Source organism: Eptatretus burgeri, chromosome 6 (genome assembly GCF_056783735.1).
Source record: "Eptatretus burgeri isolate ZD-2024b chromosome 6, Ebu_testis_v1, whole genome shotgun sequence".
NCBI classification, from domain to species: Eukaryota; Metazoa; Chordata; class Myxini; order Myxiniformes; family Myxinidae; genus Eptatretus; species Eptatretus burgeri.
The window spans coordinates 82457267-82479766 of record NC_140966.1 but is presented as its reverse complement, the minus strand read 5'-3'; the positions used below and the strand labels follow the sequence as shown (position 1 = coordinate 82479766).

Below are 22500 nucleotides of genomic sequence, written 5' to 3'. Positions count from 1 at the left end.
AGACAGAGACAGAGACGAGAGAGAGACAGAGACAGAGACGAGAGAGAGACAGAGACAGAGACGAGAGAGAGACAGAGACAGAGACGAGAGAGAGACAGAGACAGAGACGAGAGAGAGACAGAGACAGAGACGAGAGAGAGACAGAGACAGAGACGAGAGAGAGACAGAGACAGAGACGAGAGAGAGACAGAGACAGAGACGAGAGAGAGACAGAGACAGAGACGAGAGAGAGACAGAGACAGAGACGAGAGAGAGACAGAGACAGAGACGAGAGAGAGACAGAGACAGAGACGAGAGAGAGACAGAGACAGAGACGAGAGAGAGACAGAGACAGAGACGAGAGAGAGACAGAGACAGAGACGAGAGAGAGACAGAGACAGAGACGAGAGAGAGACAGAGACAGAGACGAGAGAGAGACAGAGACAGAGACGAGAGAGAGACAGAGACAGAGACGAGAGAGAGACAGAGACAGAGACGAGAGAGAGACAGAGACAGAGACGAGAGAGAGACAGAGACAGAGACGAGAGAGAGACAGAGACAGAGACGAGAGAGAGACAGAGACAGAGACGAGAGAGAGACAGAGACAGAGACGAGAGAGAGACAGAGACAGAGACGAGAGAGAGACAGAGACAGAGACAGAGACGAGAGAGAGACAGAGACAGAGACGAGAGAGAGACAGAGACAGAGACGAGAGAGAGACAGAGACAGAGACGAGAGAGAGACAGAGACAGAGACAGAGACGAGAGAGAGACAGAGACAGAGACGAGAGAGAGACAGAGACAGAGACGAGAGAGAGACAGAGACAGAGACGAGAGAGAGACAGAGACAGAGACGAGAGAGAGACAGAGACAGAGACGAGAGAGAGACAGAGACAGAGACGAGAGAGAGACAGAGACAGAGACGAGAGAGAGACAGAGACAGAGACGAGAGAGAGACAGAGACAGAGACGAGAGAGAGACAGAGACAGAGACGAGAGAGAGACAGAGACAGAGACGAGAGAGAGACAGAGACAGAGACGAGAGAGAGACAGAGACAGAGACGAGAGAGAGACAGAGACAGAGACGAGAGAGAGACAGAGACAGAGACGAGAGAGAGACAGAGACAGAGACGAGAGAGAGACAGAGACAGAGACGAGAGAGAGACAGAGACAGAGACGAGAGAGAGACAGAGACAGAGACGAGAGAGAGACAGAGACAGAGACGAGAGAGAGACAGAGACAGAGACGAGAGAGAGACAGAGACAGAGACGAGAGAGAGACAGAGACAGAGACGAGAGAGAGACAGAGACAGAGACGAGAGAGAGACAGAGACAGAGACGAGAGAGAGACAGAGACAGAGACGAGAGAGAGACAGAGAGACAGAGACAGAGACGAGAGAGAGACAGAGACAGAGACGAGAGAGAGACAGAGACAGAGACGAGAGAGAGACAGAGAGACAGAGACAGAGACGAGAGAGAGACAGAGACAGAGACGAGAGAGAGACAGAGACAGAGACGAGAGAGAGACAGAGACAGAGACGAGAGAGAGACAGAGACAGAGACGAGAGAGAGACAGAGACAGAGACGAGAGAGAGACAGAGACAGAGACGAGAGAGAGACAGAGACAGAGACGAGAGAGAGACAGAGACAGAGACGAGAGAGAGACAGAGACAGAGACGAGAGAGAGACAGAGACAGAGACGAGAGAGAGACAGAGACAGAGACGAGAGAGAGACAGAGACAGAGACGAGAGAGAGACAGAGACAGAGACGAGAGAGAGACAGAGACAGAGACGAGAGAGAGACAGAGACAGAGACGAGAGAGAGACAGAGACAGAGACGAGAGAGAGACAGAGACAGAGACGAGAGAGAGACAGACAGAGACGAGAGAGAGACAGACAGAGACGAGAGAGACAGACAGAGACGAGAGAGACAGAGACGAGAGAGACAGAGACGAGAGAGAGACAGACGAGAGAGACGAGAGAGACGAAGACAGAGACAGAGACAGAGACAGAGACAGAGACAGAGACAGAGACAGAGACAGAGACAGAGACAGAGACAGAGACAGAGACAGAGACAGAGAGAGAGAGAGAGAGAGAGAGAGAGAGAGAGAGAGAGAGAGAGAGAGAGAGAGAGAGAGAGAGAGAGAGAGAGAGAGAGAGAGAGAGAGAGAGAGAGAGTCAACTTTAAGAGAAAAAAGAAACAGATGTTTACCTCCATTGATGCACCACCACCTTATGTAAGACGTTCAATTAGTTCTTCATCATGCCTGTTGTTTGTATCCTTTATGACATCCCTAAAAATAGTAGGTTTCCTGTTTAGAATGATTTTCGATTTTTTAAACCTTTTTTTGGGGGGGAGGGGCGGCAACCCCCATACATCCCCTTCGGGCTCGAGTTTTTTTAATGCCATGAACAAACTTTGGGACATACACAGTGATGAATGTTGCAGTAAAGTTTCATCAAAATCGTTTGTGTAGTTTCAGAGAAGAAGTTGCAAGTATTTGTGAACGGATGGATGAATGGACAACATGTCACCCCATAAGCTCCTCGGAACTACGTTCCGGATGAGCTAAAAAGAGAAGCCGTAGCTTTCCACGTAATCGAATAAACATGGAATTTTAAATAAACAACAAAAATATTGGGTAAATCTGGGGATAATGCGAAAGGCCAAACAAGAATTGACTATTCTTTAATTGCCCCAAATATTCCTGACATATTGTCTTGGCTAGGGAACGTTGCCTCATAAAGTGCACCGTCCTTTTTATTTTTTTTTATTTTTATTTTTTTTGTATACCTTGGTCGAGGCTCGTATGAGAGCTAACACACAACTCACAGCAAGGAGGCATGAGACAAGAGGGGCGGGAGTGGAAGGGACAAAACATTGGGGAACAGACACAGGTGAACTGTGGAAGGGAGAGGGATGGGGATGGGACGGGGAACATGGCGAGGAGAAGATGGACATTACAGGGACTTTCAGGAAGGAAAGCAGGAGAATTGAAGGAAGTGGGCTTGGGTGGATTATCGGGGGTAGAAAAGATCGAGGATTTGGATGGGGGAAGATAAGAGGTGGTGGTGAACAGCTGTTTTGAAAGCCTGGAGGGAAGAATGGGAAAGAATAGAGTGAGGAAGTTTATTCCAAAGGCGGGAAAAAAGAGTAATGAAAGAGTGAAGATGAGCAGTGATTCGTGATTTTGGTAGTTTTACCAGAAGGGGGTTGTTGGCGCACCTTGAGCGCCCTGTGGAAATGTGGTTGGGACAAATCGCAGAGAGAGCAGGGGGGGCAAGGCTGGAGAGGAGTCGGTAGAAGACAGAAAGACCACCGACCAACCTGCGGTGATTGAGTGAGAGGCCCAAAGACTCAGCTTCATTGCAGGAGATGCCAATGATCTTAAAAGCCCTGGTTTCGACAGCGTGAAGTCGAGAAAGGTGGGAGGCAGGAGCACCAGCCCAGAGGGGAGAGCAGTACTCCATCAGGCTACGGACAAAAGCTTTGTAAGTGGTCAGGAGCTCAAGAGGGCCGAGGAAGGACTTTGCACGACGGAGGATTCCCAGTCGGCGACTGGCTTTTGAGGCAAGGTTGGAAATGTGACTTTCCCAGGAAAGGTCATGGCAGATAGTGAGACCCAGAAGCTTGAAAGAAAAGACTTCTTCCAGAGGATTGTTGAGAAAGTGGATGGGGGGTTTTGTAAACGGTCCTTTCGAAGAGACATAGTGAGAGTGTGAGATTTGTCTGGATTGAAAGACATGTTCCACTTGTTGGACCAGTTTGTGATTTTATCCAGATCTGCAGTGAGCGAAGAAGCTGCTGCTTGCCGGTCTGAGGGATGACAGATGGTACGGCAGAGGGTGGAGTCATCGGCAAAGAGAAATAGAGGATTTTCCAGAGAGTCCGAGAGATCATTGATGAAAACCAGAAAAAGAACAGGGCCCAGAACGCTACCTTGAGGAACTCCAGCCTGCACAGGAAGAGGGGATGAAAGAACTCCATTTAGGGCCACACGTTGACTGCGACAGGAGAGGAAGTCTGCGAGCCATGAGTGGAGATGGCCTTGAATACCATGGGAAGAGAGTTTGGTGAGTAGGGCAGGGTGCCAGACTGTGTCAAAAGCACGTGATATGTCCAGGGATACGGCTCGGATTTCCTGTCTGGCATTGAGGACCTCCATCCATTGATGGGAGAGCAGTAGCAGCATATCCAGGGTAGAGTGACCTGGTCTGAAACCAAATTGATGATTGGAAATCAAGCCATTGGAGAAGAGGAAGGATTTCATGTCTGAAGCGATGATGGATTCCATAACCTTGCTGATGATTGGGAGAAGGCTGATTGGTCTGTAGTTACAGGGATCTGTTTTTGCACCTTTTTATGCAGGGCAGTGATGTTAGCAGATTTCCAAGCAGATGGCAGATGACCTTGGGAAAATGAGAGGGTGAATAGAACAGAGAGAGGGTGAGCAAGAGCAGAAGAGCAGGCTTTGAGGACACGTGGGCTGATGCCGTCTGGACCGGTTGCAGAATCTGACTCGAGGTTTGAAAGCAAGCTCTCCACCTTGTCAGGAGAAAAGGATACAGAGTCCAGGGACAGTTGGGTGCGACTGGGTAAGGTGGGTAGAGATAGTGATGGGTTTAGGACACAAGATTTAGCTGCAAACACCGAGTTTAGACATTCAGCTTTATCACGTGTGGAATCAGCAGTGCGGCCATTTGAGGTAAGGGAGGGGATGGAGGGGGAACATACACCAGAAACAGATTTGATTAAACGCCACCAGGATTTTCAGGAGGGAGAGAGGTTTGAGAGTTCAGACTTGAGATGAGAAAGATGTTGTTTTCTGGCTCTCCTGAGGGTAGATACACACTTGTTCCGAGCTTTGTGGAAAGAACTGAGATTGCCCTCAGTTGGGTTTGCTTTCCATGAGGCAAAGGCAAGTTGTTTCAGGACAACTGCCTCGCCACAAGCTTCAGTAAACCAAGGGCGGGAGGAAGGGTAAGACAACTGAACACGAGAGGGGATAAATCTGTGCATGAGGGAGAGCAAGTTTCTTTGAAAGAATTCCCAGGATGAGTTGATGTTTGAGAAAGTAGTGATAGGAGACCAGTCTGTAAGTTTGATGGCTGCTCGGAGACCCTGCCAGTCGGCTTGAGTGAAATGCCAGACTCGACGGCGGTGAGGTGGTTCTCTGATAACAGCCAGATAACAGTCCTTCGGATGGACATTAGGCTGGTTGTCTGATTTGATAGCATTACCTGGTGGACATCAAAAATGATTGGGAAAAAGTTGCGAACTGTACTCCATTTGAATCCGCATTCAAATTTACAAACATTATTTATGATGCAATACCTATTACTACAATATATATATATATATATATATACACACACATATATATATATACACACACATATATACATATATACACACATATATATATATATATATATATATATATATATATATATATATATATATATATATATATATATATATATATATATATATATATATATATATATATACACACACACATATATACATATATACACACGTATATATATATATATATATATATATATATATATATATATATATATATATATATATATATATACACACACATATATATATATATACACACACATATATATATATATATATATATATATATATATATATATATATATATATATATATATATATATATATATATACACACATATACATATATATATATATACACATATATATATATATATATATATATATATATATATATATATATATATATATATATATATATATATATATACATAAATACATATATACATATTGTTACTGGCCGGGGGAGTCGGCCGCCAACCGACCGCTCTGAATGGAGCCGCAAGTCGAGTCGGCCCGACTGATCGCCCGGAATATAGATCGCCGCCCGGATAACTCCGAGTGACGGGTCTTTGTACAAGAACCGAAATACGCCAATCGGCAGATCACGTGGGGTAGGGTCGATTGCCAATCTTCAATTTACCTAAATACCCACGTGATCCAACTACCGGGTTATTCCACCCTCGACGGAACTCGTACGGAACAAACCGCCGAGGCGAGCTGGTCCGTGCGCGATTCCGAGCGGCATAATCGCCGAGAACCGTCGGTTCAAATGTCCCCCAATTACAGCAAACCAACGGCTAACTCCCAACGCACGAAATGTTCAGTCAATGAGGGAATGGACGCAACGAGCAGGTTTACATTCACACAAGGACATTTATTACAATAAAACACGTATGCAATTAAATAAGGCAAACACGCATGCAATTATACAAGCAACAAAAGCACGACAAAAGAACTACAACCATCTACTTGTTATGTAGTCATCTACACTTAACAGCAGTTCCAACTTATTAGACGGGCCCACGGACACACGTACGCACACACGCACGCTCACGCACGCACGCATGCACACGCACGCTCACGCACGCACGCACGCACGCACGCACGCACGCACACACACACACACACACACACTCACACACACGAAACGGTGGCTGAGGCCTTTAATCACGAGCTCCAGCTCACAGGACAGGTGAGCTGAAACTCAGAGCTTGACTCGAACCTTTCCACCTCGTGTGGTCTTCAACTTGTCCGGACCCGGGCTCCAGCGAGAGCGAGCTGGATCCAATCACCGCGATCCTTCCCGAGCTCCCGCGAATCCTCCCGCGCTTCTCAACACATGCCGGTGAGACAAGGCGCCGATCCTTCCTGTCGATCGTCGCTTCCCCGAGGATCCAACTCCAAGAAGAGGCCGATGCGTCTCACCAAGCCGGGAAACAAAATGGAGAACGAAAAGCTCCATGAACCAAGAAGAAGAGGAAGCAGAGGAAGAAGAGGAAGAAGCCTCCACTCGCAGCTCGAGCCGAACAACTCGCTCAAGTTCCTTCCCAAACAAAGCAGCAGCCGAAGCTCACTGAGCCAGCCAAAGCAAAAAGCTTACTCCTCCCACGGGACTCAGCACACGAACTCTGCCACGGGACTCCTACAAACTCAGCCCACGAACTCAGCCCTACCACGGGACTCCCACACAAATAAAGAAAAGATGTCCTCTTTATCCTTTGCACCCCATCCCCCACACCCGGCATGACTCATGCCCTCGTGATCCACCCCCCGCTCAACCACGGGTGGGAGGGAGTTGTTGACGTCACCGCAGGGTTCTTCTTCCTCTTCGCAGAAGAGGGGGAGGGACGTCTCCATTGTTCGCTCCCTAACTATTAAATCGATCGGCAGCACATCTAATCGATTTCAAAACATTTAAACAATGGAAGGTGAGCTATCTCGGGAACATGCACTTATCGACATAGCTGACTAAGGGAACCTGTATGTTGTGCGCAATTGAATTCCAAATTCGTAACAGTATATACAGGGTGTCCCAAAAAATTTGTACTCATTCTTTAAATGATAATAAATGCGTTGTTTATTGACTTAGAAACAAGATTAATGGTTAAATGGATAAATGCATGTTTACAAATGTTCAAAATGACGACCATCACGTTCCAAACACAGCCTATAACGCGGACCAATGGATTCAACAGCGTTACGAATCATTTCATTTGGAACTGCAAGACATTGTCTTTCAATTTCCTCTTTCAGCTCATCGACTGTTGCTGGTTTTGAGCCGTAAACCTTATCTTTGAGATATCCCCATAAAAAGAAGTCCATTGGAGTGAGGTCTGGGGAAAGCGCAGGGAATTCAACACTACCTCTTCACCCAATCCATCTGTTCGGAAAAGGTTGCTTCGAGATAGGCCTTTACATCACAATGGTAGTGGGGAGGTACTCCATCTTGCTGAAAGTAAATCTCTTCGTCACCAAATATCTCTTCGACACGTGGACCGACGGATTCCTGCAGCAAGTTTAAGTAAACATCCCCAGTGACAGTTTGGTCAAAAAGAATGGCCCTGGGATGCCCAATGCTGATATCCCACACCACACAGTAACCACTGCTAAGTTTAAATGGTGTTCCAGAGTAACAGGCGGATTTTCAGGAGCCCAGTAGGTGAAATTGTGTCGGTTAATTAAGCCATTTAACTTGAAGCTGGCCTCATCGCTCCAAACAATTTTGGATGGAAATGCTGCATCTTCTTCGCACTTGCCCAGGTACCACTCACAAAATTCAGCTCTCCGGTCAGGATCGTCTTCATTTAGAGCGGGGATTAATTTTGGAATGTAACTTTTCCAATTAATTCGCTTCAAAATGCGATGGGCGCTTGATTTTGGGATTCCTGTCTCACGACCCATTTGTCGTACAGATTTCCGTGGGATCGGTGGAGGGTTTCCAGCAATTGATTTTCCTTTGCGGGGGTGGTTGATGAACGTGGGCTTCCTGAACCCTCCTTATGGACGTCATGCACAGTTCCATCTGTTTCAAACTTATCTCGGATGCGAGCAATGGTGCGTCGCGATGGTGGATCTTTGTGAAAATGTCTTCTAAATTGTCTTTGCACTTCCATGATGTTTTCGTCCTTCCAGTAGCACTTTATGATAAATTTTCTTTCTTCAAAACCTAGTCGTACTTCTGCCATTATTATGGTCAATTTGATCTGAAAATAAATGAAAAATTCAATGAGTTATGAGGAGCCAAAATGTGAGTACATTTTTTGGGACACCCTGTGTGTATATATATATATATATATATATATATATATATATATATATATATATATATATATATATATATATATATATATATATATATATATATATATATATATATATATATATATATATATGCCAGAGTGTAGAACAATCTATATAACTATGCAAAATTTAATGGCGATCGATTGTCATTTGTTATCCATTTTACTTCTTCTAAAAATAAATAAATAAATATAATGAAGTCGATGGTGCACCATCACAAATACCTACACTGAAGCAAAGTTGAAAGAGGGCAAAAGGTTCCACCAGGATTGACCAAATATCAAATGTTGACTTAAATAGAGCTTTCTGTTTTGACCCCTGTGACCCCAATTCCCCACCCCTGGGGCATGAACCAGGGGTCAAATGCAACAAATTGTTACATCTTTCATGCATCCCCCAATGTCGATTGCAAACACAAAGCTTCATGTTTTAAAAAAGCTTTAAAATGTGCTCGTAATTGCATTTTTTGGTATTTGACCTTTTGACCCCACCCCAGTGGTCAGGGCCCAAATGGTACTGCTCTTGCACCTTCTTGCCACATGGGGATTATAACTACCAAGTTTGGTGAATTTCTGTACAAACGTTTAGGAGATCGCGTGACGGACAGACACAGACAGACAGATGTAGCCGATTACAATATCCACCCCGTTTGTTTCAACAAGCGTGGGGATAAAAAGGAGAATGAGAAAGAATGAGGAGAAATTTCTGCTTTTCGATTGCTTAGTTTCACATATGACGCACGACAGGCGTCTCGGTCTAAGAGAATTGAAGTGAAATGGAGTTGAACCCAAATGAAGAGATATGACAGAACCATTTTTAGCCTATTGGGAAATTAGTGTCATCACAGTTCCGAAAGGTTCTTCTTCCTCTTCTTCCTCGATGCATTGCAATGTGTGAATTGTAGTCGCAGAGTAAAGCCGCTGTCACACCTTGACGTTTTAGCCAGCGCATGCCGACGTATGAAAAATTTGGCGAATACGCTGGCACACGTCGAATACGTTATGGGTAAGTTTTGTATACGTTAAGAGCACGCTGAAACACGCTGGCATACGTCGTAGTACGCCGAGTTCGTCGACAACTTTTGTGCATGCTCAAAATTTGTCGACGTATGCCAGCGTATGACTCACACGTTCCGCATACGCTGGCCATGAGTTGTAGGCATGTTACGCGATCATTGACACACGTTACTTGTAAGTTACTCATAAGTCGAAACACGTCGAGGTAATGTTTAGCATACCCGAAACTTATTTCTAACCTATGAGTAACGTGCTTTGAACCTATGTGTAACGTATCTCCAACGCATATTGACGAATGTAGACATATTTGATTGACGTCTTCCGGACGACCACAGAACTTACTGAACGTGTTTCTAACTTACAGCTACCGTATAATGGCGTATTGGCAGCGTTTAGGGGAATTGGAATATAAAAATGGGGTTCACAGGAGGAACCCGTCAGTGTTCCAGACTCCATGGTGAGAAGATGTCCATGTCATCCGAGAGATGGAGGATCCGGCAAGGCTGAGATGAGAATACCTACTAGCTGTCCTCCAACATCAACATGACCTAATCGATTTGACACTGTACCAGTTGCGTGCCAATAGAGCCAGGAGAAGAAGAGGTGAACGGAGGAGAAGGAACTGGGTGACCTCTCCGTCAGAGGGTGAGCGTGATGGGGAGGGTGTGGGTGATGATGGATCCTCCTTGCGTCCGCGTACACCGCCACGGCCAGGAAACTTCTTGGCAGCATTCTTCGAAGTTTTATTCGGCATGACGGTGATGTTGACACTTTGATGTCTAGTGCGGATATGATTTGAATCGTCGAGCGGCAGCCTTGTAATAGGCTACGCCATGTGATCGTCGGCGATACGCTGCCGCGCTATGCATAAGTTAGACTATCGTTGGGCATAAGTTGTGAACGCCGACAACACGCTAAGCATTCGTTGGTATCAGTTATCTATGTTATCGAAACGTTCTGTGTACGTTACTAATACGTTATGCATACGTCCAACTCATTATGAATACACTATTATACGCCCAAAACTGAAAAAAAAACATCAATAGTTCAGCGTACGCCAGCGTTTTAGATAAATTTTGATACGATGCCATACGCTGGCTAAATCGTCAAGGTGTGACAGGGGCTTAACTTGGATGGAGTGAATCCCGTGACGCTCGATTGGAAACACCAACATTATTTTTTATACCTTTTGAAGACGGTTGAAAACAACTTCATTCAAATACAAACAAATAAATAATTTTAATTATCATTCCATGACTGGGAATAAAATTGCAACTAATTTTTATTTCATGCATTCTGCACCGATAATGTTTTTTTTGTAAACCATGGTGCAAGTTTCTTTGGCCGCCGTCAGTCTGGTACTGTACCGGATACAGTTTGACTGAAGGAGCCGTCAAGTCCAAATGAAAGGCCTCGTTCTTGGAGAGCTGCAATTACAGATTGGTGCTGAAATGTACTCGGATTGAAGGTAAATTGTTGAACGAGGCTGAAAAGCCCGGAGTTGCTGGTCGCTTGGTTTGCATCATCTGCTTCCCGACTGTAGTCGTCTTCACCGTAAAACATCTGCACTTGATTGGCCAAACACCGAGCTTCCAACAAGGTCTACAAGATAAATATATGACAGTGGAGTCAGGAAAAAGAATCATTAGGAGTATGGGTACACATCGGGAAAAACGGTTAGCCTGGCTATCTACATATTACATACAAAGGAAAGGAGATGGGATGGGTTTGTTTCTTGTTTTTGCTCATTTTAAGTTCGGTTGCCAGAAGGGAACCAGAGTGTACGGGTTTGGGAAATACAGCGGCAACTCGATATTCTTCAAATATTTGAAGAACAACAACTCTTACCTTTTGGTGCAAATCTAAATGACAATCTCTGTGGCATTACAAAATGTGATAACAGAATAATGAAATAACTCGATTCCACCATTACAATTAAAACTCCATACCTTTTGGCTTTCCTGTGGTTCGGTCAAGAGAAAAGGTCAATTTGTCACCTTAAGGAGGCTTTCTTATTATCATCATTTAAATCTTAAGCATCGCTCCTCCGAACATCTAGTCTTCCGTCCACCTTCCTCCTGCCAAAGTCATCCATGTTCTTCCAGAAACTCACACCAGATTACCCCACTCAATTCTAAGCTGTGCTGAAAGTTCACCTCCATTCCTTCATCCCTCTGTTCTCTCTTTTGTGAAACTGATTCCATGTGTTTGTTGTCCAGTGCCAAACCTTCCAGTCTTTCAAAAGTTCTGCCCATCGTCACCTCATGCTTTCTCCCCCATACACACCACTGCTCTTTTCTACTCAAGCTGCCCACCTCACCTGCCACCCCTTTTCTTTCTATCACTCATAACCTCTTGCACAATGTGTTTGTCTAACTGCTCACCTTTTGACCATCTGTCAGTCTGAATTTGCTTCTCTCTGTTGTTTTGCTCATCAATTAAAACAGCTTCAAACCATTGCACAGGTCACAGCCAACATCATTCACATTTTAAATAAGATCTGTGGTCGAGGCGTGCACAATTATCAAGTCACCATGGAATGAGGGTTGACATCTGCAGCCATGAGCACGATTCCCTTTTCCTTCTGTAGCTCATCAAAGTGCTGCAAGCTCAATTGAGCAGGAGCATTCTCTCCCATTCTCTGCAACCAAAGATATAGATACCAAACATAGATATAGACTACATGCAGGCGCACACAGGTACACGTACTGTCTCTTTCACTCACTCACACACACACACACACAATTTCCCCACCTTGCTCCCACAGTTACTGCACTTGCACTCACTTGTACATTGATGAGTGACGTGAAGTGCACCTGAAGATCATTCCATTGTCCGACGAAAAACTCATATCCGTCGGAACGAGGCAAGACGTAAACAAACTGTGGATGGGGTAGTGGCATGGAGGGAGAATGCAATACATCAACATGATCAACAAGATAATCCACAAACTGAACCAGTGTCTATTTGCTTGCAGAACGCATAAGCAAATACAAAGAGGGCAGTGATGTTAAATGTGAAAATGAGTGGACACACCAGAGGACACTGGCTGGCTCGGCCAAGCATCTTGGAGAAGGTGTTGCCCTGCAATAAGATGATCAACATTAGGCTGTTTGTCTGCCCTCCTGCAATTATCAAAAAAAAAAAAAGCACAACAGCCACCGGTACTTAAACAATTAACATATTTCTAATTCACAATTCCGTAGGGAAATAATGTGAGGCAACAACAGACTACAGACCCAAATGTAAAAAAAACAAAACAATTTTTGAGCCTCAAGGCAAATCACCTCTCAATCGGTAGTAAAAAAAAAACAACCCCACAACTCCAAATGTGTTAAAAACCCAACTGGAAGGGAATATGTCGACAATTCCAGAAGGCTTTTCAGCCATAATCAACGTTTCTGCAAAGTCATTAAAATTTTCTCTTTGCCAATTTTGTCGCTTGCTCCTCAAATGCCACTTTTCTGGGTCTGCATTACGCAGCAGTGACTTTTCAAATCCATTGTGAACCGTAGCTCTCTATACCTGAGAATGCTGGTGAACATTCACTTAGTCATTGCTCAAACCGATCAAGGGTCATCTGACGACGATTTGATGTCTGCATTTTACACCTCTCAGAAGGAGCTTCGCAACTGATGATTTGCTAACTGGGTGTACAGCAATTACGATTGCATACTTTTATGGAGATATGAATAGAAGCACACATAAATTACTGCAGAATGGTTGCATCCTGTGCACTGCAAGGTGGTGCAAACTTACCGGGACGACTCCGGATATTGAAGGTCTTGAACAAAAATACTGGGTCCAGATCTAATGGTCAGAAAAGAATAAGATGTCATCAAAAGCACATAATTTTGTATGCATCGCACAGTGACGCACAAACCGGTGTACATTTGAGAAAAAGAAAAACCGAAGTATCTTCGTATGAGCACAGAAAACTTCAAAGCTTCAGGAAATACTGTGTTAAATACATGGTTCAAATCCACGACGAGCCCCATCGTGGTGGTGGTGGTGGAGGTCCATAGTCCTGCTAGGAATATCACGGTGCTCACAACCAATCATAAACGTTTGTGTGTCTAAAAACCCTTCCTGGACAGGTGACTGCTCTGTCGGAGGGCGCAAAAGTTCTGCAAATTAACGATGGGAATTGAACCCACAGCAGTGAGGGCAACGCAACAAGGATGAACACACCCAAGCATCAAGCCAAGCTCGCTCGAGCCAAGCACCCCGAACAAGCTCGCTCAAGCAGTGAACTACAACAGGAAAGGCTGAGGGGTGATGGAAACTGAAGAGACAGGAAAGTGGGGCAGGCATTTCATGAAATTTTTTTTCGATATTTGCAGACATCACCTTCATTTGTTATTACGTTTTTATTTTTGTTTAAACGCACAGTCTCTCCAGAGATGTGACCCAGAGGGGGCAGCACTTCAGCCAGAATTTGAAATGTAACATGTGTACTTTGGTCTTAACGCGTTTCTGCTTTGTGTCGTCATTGAGCCTTAAAATGTCGACCTTGGCCGAGACAAATTTGCCAATTTGGAAAGTTCATGAAAGTTAGAGTCCCTACTTCAAATCTGAATTTGAATCATCCCATTACTGATACAATGGATCATTGTCGGTACTTTTAAGCATTACACATTTATTCCACCTCACTTTTATAAGTATAGTGTTCAAGATTTTCTATTTGTTCAACCAGTTTAACTGCTGCAATTGTGAGTAATGCATTATAGTACTTGGAAGGTAGACTCTCAATCATCCTTTTAGGTGAAGAGGGGGACCGTAAATTACAAATATATCAAACAGGTTGATTGGCATCTCAAGGAGATGGGGATGGGCCAGACATCTGCCTGTGAGATGGCCAGACGGAGGCCCTGGAGTACCGGTGGAAAGTGGATGCAGCGAAGCACTGCTCCGACGCATGCTCCCATACCTGACCTGACCGGATATCAAACAAAACCACCAACAATCACGCAAAATGGTACCCAAAATTATATCAGGCTGCAATTCGATTAGCTGATGACTCCCTTGGGAAAATTTTACAAAGCCAAACAAAATACTCAGAGAGGATTCATCAGCATTATGAATAACCAGGTTAACACATTGTGTTCAGAAAACAAATAATTTCAGGCAGAGATTTCATGCCACAAAATCCTCACCTCAGCAATTTCCTCTGGGTCCTTGCCTTGAATCAACTCCAGCTTCATGATGGAAGCAAGACTCTGAGAAAGTACATTACTAATGAGGATATTGTACTTCAAAGTGCTCATCCTTACAATATCACATTTTCGTTTCACGCGGTGCCCCAAAAGTTACCAGACTTTGTTGGTTTTTGCAATCTTCATGGATTTAACTTTTCCCAACTTGCTTATTCTTCAATACCCACTTTGTAAATAATATAATCAAATGAAAATCCACTTACTTTTGGGGCACCCTGTATTTTGACACCATTAACATAACTCGAGGAAGATTAAAGACCTTGTGCATACAAAAAGCACATCAGGCGAAGCAACTCTGGGTATAGACATACACTTGTGCCTTGTCTCTACTAGCAGGTTGGCACTATGTCCCACACTGTGCTCAAAGATGCCCCACTTACTGCTACATTCTGGGACCAAGGGTATGTTTTAAATGATGTTAACCCCAATGGAGTGACGATGACTTGAGAACTTCTCACACATCAAAATATGCAGGAAACATGTTAATTAGATGCCACATGTGTAAAGAACTTAATGCTATTTGTATCACTGTCATGTCTTGGTCATGGAGATATGAAGCTTTCATGCTTCTCGAGCACAGTGTTGGCACAAAGAAAACACAGGCTGCCAGTGCAGACAAAGCATTTACACTATCTAGATGTGGAGCAATGTTCTCTCCCATTAGGTTATTATGGAACTCTTTGATGAACACTCGCTTTCACCACATCAAAATCAACTCGATATCTGGGATCACAAAGTGATCGCCAAGGGTAAGCCTCTCCCGGCTTCCCCTTGGTGATCACCCGAGACTTACCCTTAGCCCAAGATCTAATGATGGCATGTTTTGCTCAGACCGCCATTTGACCTTTAACTCTGAGAGGTATGATGTAAATTAAGCATCAATGAACCTTGCTCGAGGCTATCTATACAGGACAATACCGTTCCAATCGGGCAAACCTTAGTCCAGTTATTGTGAAAAATGTCTGTAATTGGGCCATGACCTTATAATTTGGTCAAGGTCAAAAACAGTCAACCCCGCAAACTTTTATTCCCATTATTGATGCAAAATTTCATCCGGACAGTCCCAGCCGGCTCCGAGATACAGCTTGGAAATTGGCAGAAAAACGAGAAACACTCAAAAGGGGGTTCAGTACTCCTAGTGGTGTAAGACATTGACCTTTAACCTGGAGGGGGATGATGTACATCAAGCGTAAATGCGGCTTACTCAAAGCTATCGAGTGAGCGCAATCTCATTCTGATCAAACAAACCTTCGTCAAGTTATGGTGATAAATGTCAAAATGTCTCTAAATAGGTCATGACTTTAAAATAGGTCAAGGTTAAAAAAAAAAGGTGTCAACCTTATATTCAAATGAGTGATGCTAAATTTTATTCCAAACATTCCAGTTGGCTCTGATATACAGCTCGGAAATTGAAATAGCTTGGAAATTTGAAGTGCAGGAAGGATTGTTTTTCCTATATGGTGGTTTAGTACTCCTTGTGGTCAAAGAAACTCTGAGGTACCATTAAAAACTGAGAGTGCCATTTGTAAAAAAAAACAAAAAACCATAATACAGCAATAATGCTCCCCCTATCCTTTAGGGGGAGGATTAATTACAATTACAACTATTTTGCATACACATGGAACAGTGAGTTGACAGAGGGAAGAAGGGAGATACATTGACAGAAGGGAAACATATTGACAGCACAGTGATGGGGAGAGGCATCCGGGGGGGAAATAAAAAACAAAGAGTAGAGAAAAAAATTACCCCCCCCGTGCGGGAGTGACGGTCATCTCTGCGAGAAAATATATAGCCTCCTGAAGGTAGGGCAGTTTTTGCCAACTTTGATGTCACGTGACACGAAAACGAAAGCGAATATCGAAAATCCGTCCTGACCAAATTTAGATATTGTCCCATAGATTCATATGCCACAATCAAATTCAAGATTGCTTGAGAAATGTAGGAGGAGATAGATTTTGAAAATCGTCATTTTCGCATTTTTTGCCAACTTTGAAGTCACCTGACACGAAAACGAAAGCGAATATCGAAAATCCGGCCCGATCAAAATTTAGATATTGTCCCATATATTCATATGCCACAATCAAATTCAAGATTGCTTGAGAAATGTAGGAGGAGATAGAATTTGAAAATCGTCATTTTCACAACTTCAAAGGCTTCGTGACTTTGACCTTGACCTTCGGTGACCTTGAAAGTCATACCATCGTGTACGTCTCATCGACCTCTATCAGTATCACCAATGACCAGATCTCCCGCTTCAACTTCATTGTGAATGGACGGACGGACAGATCGTCACCTCTCCTCTCAACACCAATATTATTAAGTCATGCTCGAAGAGATGATCTAAGAAAGATAACTAGAAGGGCACTCAGTAGAGCAGATACCACCGCCACGTAATGCCTGATCCACGAAAACATAACTGGCCCAATACATTTTTGAAATATCATGCTATACAGCATGACATCGTTTTTAGCCCTGTCTCTTAATGGTGAAGAATCACTTGAACAATTAAATAATTCTCGTATTCAGATTCGGATTGGAATATTCACTAAAATCGAATCAATTTGTCCGGGCCACACACCAAATCTGTCCACCAAGTTTCATCCGAATCCATCCACAACTTTTTGAGATATCATGCCATATATCTATTTTAGCCCCATCTCTCAATGGTGAAGAATCACTTGAAAAATTATCACATCCGGATCCGGATTTGGATCTTCACCAAAATCTAATCAGTTCATCCTCATCACACACCCAACGTGTCCACAAAATTTCATCTGGATCCATCCACAACTTTTTGAGATATCCTGCACACAAACAGACAAACAAGAAGAAGACGTCATGCAGAGCAAGATACCTGCAAAATCCATCAAACAAATTTGACCTCAAAAATAATTGGTGGTTGAATTCAGTGACCTGATATGCAAATCCTCTTCAAATTTCAAGTCAATCGGATTTAAATTGAGGATTTTAGAAATACCACCTTAGTTTTTTTTGTTGTTGTTGTTTACCTTGTCGAGGCTCGTATGAGAGCTAACACAAAACACACAGCAAGGTGGGCATGAGACAAGAGGACCGGGAGTGGGAAGGACAAAACAGTGGGGAACAGAGACATTAGGAGATCTGTGGAAGGGAGAGGGATGGGGCAGGGAACATGGGGTATACCAGATGGACATTACAGGGACTTTCAAGAAGGAAAGCAGGGAATTTGAAGGAGGTGGGTTTGGGGTGGATTAACGAGGGTAGAAAAAAATGAAGATTTGGATGGGCGACGATAAGAGATGGTGGTGAACAGCTGTTTTGAAGGCCTGGAGGGAAGAATGGGATTGAACAGAGTGAGGGAGTTTATTCCAAAGGCGGGGAAAAAAGAGGAATGAAGGAGTGAAGGTGAGCAGCGATTCGTGATTTTGGTAGTTTTACCAGAAGGGGGTTGTTGGCGGACGTTGAGCGCCCTGCGGAAATATGGTGGGGACAAATCGCAGACACAGCGGGGGGGGGGAGGCAAGACCGGAGAGGAGATGGTAGAAGACAGAAAGACCACCGACCTGCTTGTGGTGGGAGTGACCTTCGGCCTTTAGCCGTTGACCTTTTGGTCGATGTTGATCTCAAAAATAATTAACTGGTTGAATTCTGTGACCTGAAATATAAATCCTCCTCAAATTTCAAATCAATCGGATGAAAATTGAGGAATTTAGAAATACCACCTTAGTTGTTGACCTTTGGCCTATGTTGACCTTTTGACCTCAAAAACAATCGCCTTCTTCCTTATGACAAACTCTACTATGTGGTGAAGTTTCATGAAGATCGGTTTAAAATTGTGACCTGTAGGCAACAAACAAACAGACAAACAGACAGACAAGCCGGTAGGCGACGAGGGATTCGCTAGGATCGAAGCGCTGGATACGATGCTTTTCATTCTGACCGATCCACCGACGAAGATTCATTGCCAAGACGTATTGGTTCACATACAATTGTTCCTCTGCCTGGCAAGATTTTTCCTATTGCGTATTTTGCCAACTGGCACTCCTCATAAAAAAATGATGGTAAATAGACACCATGTTTTTGAAGGACTACCATTTGAAAAATAATCGGTTTGCTGGTTTGTGCTGTGGAGCCTCGCGTTGCAGTGACACACACACACACACACACACACACACACACACACACACACACACACACACACACACACACACACACACACACACACACACACACACACGGAAAACCCGATAAACTTCTCTCAAAGCTCTTGTTTGACCACACCTCCTGAGCCACACTATTTTTCATAAGCCACGCCCACTTTAAATAATAAATAATTGGAGGTGGTGTGTGGGTCGTGGAATTGTTTTCAGTCAATAAATAAATAATTGAAGGTGGTGTGTGGGTCGTGGAATTGTTTTCGGTAAATAAATAAACATATTATTAGAAATCCGCAAAGACAGAAATGCCGGTGATTCCAATTATTTTGGATCCTTTTCACTTTGGTCAATAACGTTTGGATCGAGGAGAGATCGAAGGTGGAACGACGGTGTAGTTCCTTACAAACACTGTATACACACCTTAAATGACGGCAAATTGACACCCGATTTTTGAAGGACTACCATTTGAAAAAATGAAACCTCAATCAAAAATCGGCTCGAGTAAAATTTTCTAAATATCTCGAAGTGTTTAATTCCGAAGTCTCGTTTCTCTACATTCAAAACTGAAGGACAAGTATTGAAAATACTGTACGTGGTTTTTCGGCCGCTGTACAGCAACGGGTGGTTGCTTGGCAACGAAATTCAAACGCGCACATTCCCAGACCATATGGCAACTGTTGGCAAAGTTTCATCGAAATCGGTTCACTGGTTCGTGCTGTGGAGCCTCACGTTGCAGAGACACACACACACACACACACACACACACACACACACACACACACACACACACACACACACACACACACACACACACACACACACACACACACACACACACACACACACACACACACCCGGAAAACCCGACAATAAGGGATATCTCATATATAGCGAATCCAACAGACAGACAGAATAACAAAATCGACAAACTAATATACAAGAAATATCTTTGATTTTGCAAGTAACAAATAAACAAACAAACAAAGACAGAGAGGAGTGAAAACATAACCTCCTTCACCTTCGGTGGTGGAGGTAATAAGTAACCTGCAAGGAAGAGGGGTGGATTTAGGAAGGGTTAATTGGGATAAAAAGATCAAGGGTAGGGATGAAATATGACAAAATGGTGATAAACTGCTGTCTAGGAAGGAAGCCCTGGAAGGAAGAGTGGAATTTTGCTGACTCGGGGAGGAGGTTCCACAAGCTGGAGAAATGAGGAACAAAAGAGTTAGGTGAGCACTGGGCCTGCATTTTTGAAGGATTACAAGGATTGGGTTGCTGGAAGAACTCGTGTGGCCTGGAAGGGGTATGACTGGGTGGAGGACTGAAAGAGTAGTGGGAGCAAGTAGAAAAAAAAAGAAAAAGGAAAAGACCTGTCCCTCCACTTCTTTGTACGATATCGAGCTTTTATGTCCACTGTATCCAAAGGCGAGAAATGTGAAGCAGGAGAACCAGCACATATGGAAGGGTGCCAATTGGACATCGAGCTACAGACAAAGTCCTTACAAGTCACAAGGAGTTGACAAGAACACGTAACGTGCCGCCCGAGTTATTAATCAATGAATGCAGAATGACAGCTTAACATGCAGTATGTTTGATATTCAAACAAATTTCAAGAATTTACACGCAACATAAACAAGGCCGTTGCCATGTTGTGCGAAATGATCCACATGGATCATATTTGTTGTTGAAGACCACCCATTTCCTATTCTTAAAGGTGAAATTGGATTTGACTGCATTTTCAAGGATACCCTCCCATTTGAAAGACAGCACTTTGCCCTTCAACAGAATTCATAAAACATAAATATCAGCAAATCATGACCATGGCAACTTAAAATTCAACTACTTGGACCATTGGAATACAGCAGTGGCATCCATCCCAAAGCACTTTTGTTGCAGAGCGATTTCATGATAGCCTTATTTTCAAGCTGGCTGCTCATGTACACTCAGATGAAGATCGGACCCACCATCCATCAGGCCTATGTGGTGCAGCACTCGAGGAAGGAATGTAACACGGTCTTCCCACACCTGTACGGTCCATCACAGGCGATAAACCAGATCATTACTTTAGAGAAAATACTATTCTCCTGGTTAAATGTTGCCACATATCATCACCTGATGCCATTTACCATCTAGTGGAACCCACCAAAGTTGCGTTTCTGGGCCAAATGAGAACCAACTCACTGTTAAATACACTCTTCAAGTTCTTTGCGTACTACGCATCATACTGTATATCATAATCACATTATTGAAGATATTAGGACACAGTAGAAAAATCTAAATGGAATTTGAACCTAATATATCTGTATCACGAAGCGATGTTCAAGAATGACTCAATTTGAACCATCCAACTATTTATTAACAATTGTTCAAATAATTCCATTGCTCATTAACGATTGATAAAAAAAAAAAAAACATTGCAGTTGGATTCTCTTGTTCTTTGCATTGTGACAAAGCGTTTGTACTTGGGTGTCTTGGTAATGAAAGGCAACAACTAGCAATGGATCAAACGTCATACAAGCATGCAAGTTTGCATCTGAAGGCAAACATTCATAAAACTCGATTTCCAATTGAAGCAAAAAAGTTACGCTACAGGATGCAGTTGATTGAAGCTTGTTACCTCTGCCATAGAAGGTGGACGGAGGTTATGTAATTACCTCTGTTTGTCTGTCTGTGAGCAGGACATGTCAAAACGTTATGGATGGATTTTGATGAAACTTGGTGGACGGGTTGGGTGTGTGACGAGGACGAATTGATTAGATTTAGGAAAAGATCCGGATACGACCACTCAAATTTTCAAAGTGATTCATCACCATTGAGTGATGAGGCCAAAAACTATATAAATCACTATATCTCAAAAAATTAAGGATGGATTCGGACTAAACTTGGTGGATGAGTTGGGTAGGTGACGAGAACAAGCCGATAAGATTCTGGTTATGGTTCGGATGTGGATCTGGCCTAACAGTGGAATACAAAACGTAAACTGTTAACCCTGGCAGAGGTATGCGCTCTACCGAGTACCATTCTAGTTCTATTTGACAATGATCACCTGTGATGAAGCGCAACTTTGAAACGACAAAATAAAATAGCATTTCACAAAATATTTATTTCAAGGTCAAAAACTCGGACTGGGATCATAATGAAGATTAAAAACATAACTTGTGGGGTTGGGGGGGGGGTCAAACCGTTTATTTGAGTCGCACTTTTGAGTTCTAACAGGGCAAAAGCGATCGAGCTCATCAAATGACAAACTGATCAGGTTTTATGCAATGCCTACATGATGAAGGATCAGACGGCATGCATTACAAATGTATAGCATTGCATATTCACCTGCAAGTGAAGAAGGCAAAATAAACATAACTAGAAAGGAAAATTTGATGCAAATGTGTCAATGGATATGCCTCTGACCATGTCAACCCACTATTACATTTTATCTCAATTAAAGGTGCCGTGAAAAATTAAAGGTCCAGAGAGAGAGAGAGAGA

General features: G+C 43.5%; 1 protein-coding gene across 3 annotated transcripts in view; it reads right to left on the bottom strand.

The window, feature by feature from the left end:
* Positions 1-6203: 6203 nt before the first annotated feature.
* The window catches only part of ATPAF1 (ATP synthase mitochondrial F1 complex assembly factor 1), a 39304-nt gene continuing 23007 nt past the window's right edge, over positions 6204-22500 (bottom strand). Inside the window, exons 4-12 of one of the 3 annotated variants that reach the window (XM_085885860.1) lie at positions 20983-21043; positions 17634-17686; positions 14823-14885; positions 13426-13476; positions 12703-12750; positions 12453-12548; positions 12200-12307; positions 11034-11268; positions 6204-8553 (exon numbers count right to left, since the gene is read on the bottom strand). In XM_085885860.1, the coding sequence (XP_085741986.1) occupies positions 8510-8553; positions 11034-11268; positions 12200-12307; positions 12453-12548; positions 12703-12750; positions 13426-13476; positions 14823-14885; positions 17634-17686; positions 20983-21043 (759 nt within the window). In that variant the 3' untranslated portion in view covers positions 6204-8509. Of the gene's footprint in view, positions 8554-10886; positions 11269-12199; positions 12308-12452; positions 12549-12702; positions 12751-13425; positions 13477-14822; positions 14886-17633; positions 17687-20982; positions 21044-22500 lie in introns of those variants that run through there. The other 2 variants (XM_085885861.1, XM_085885862.1) reach the window with 2 other exon arrangements.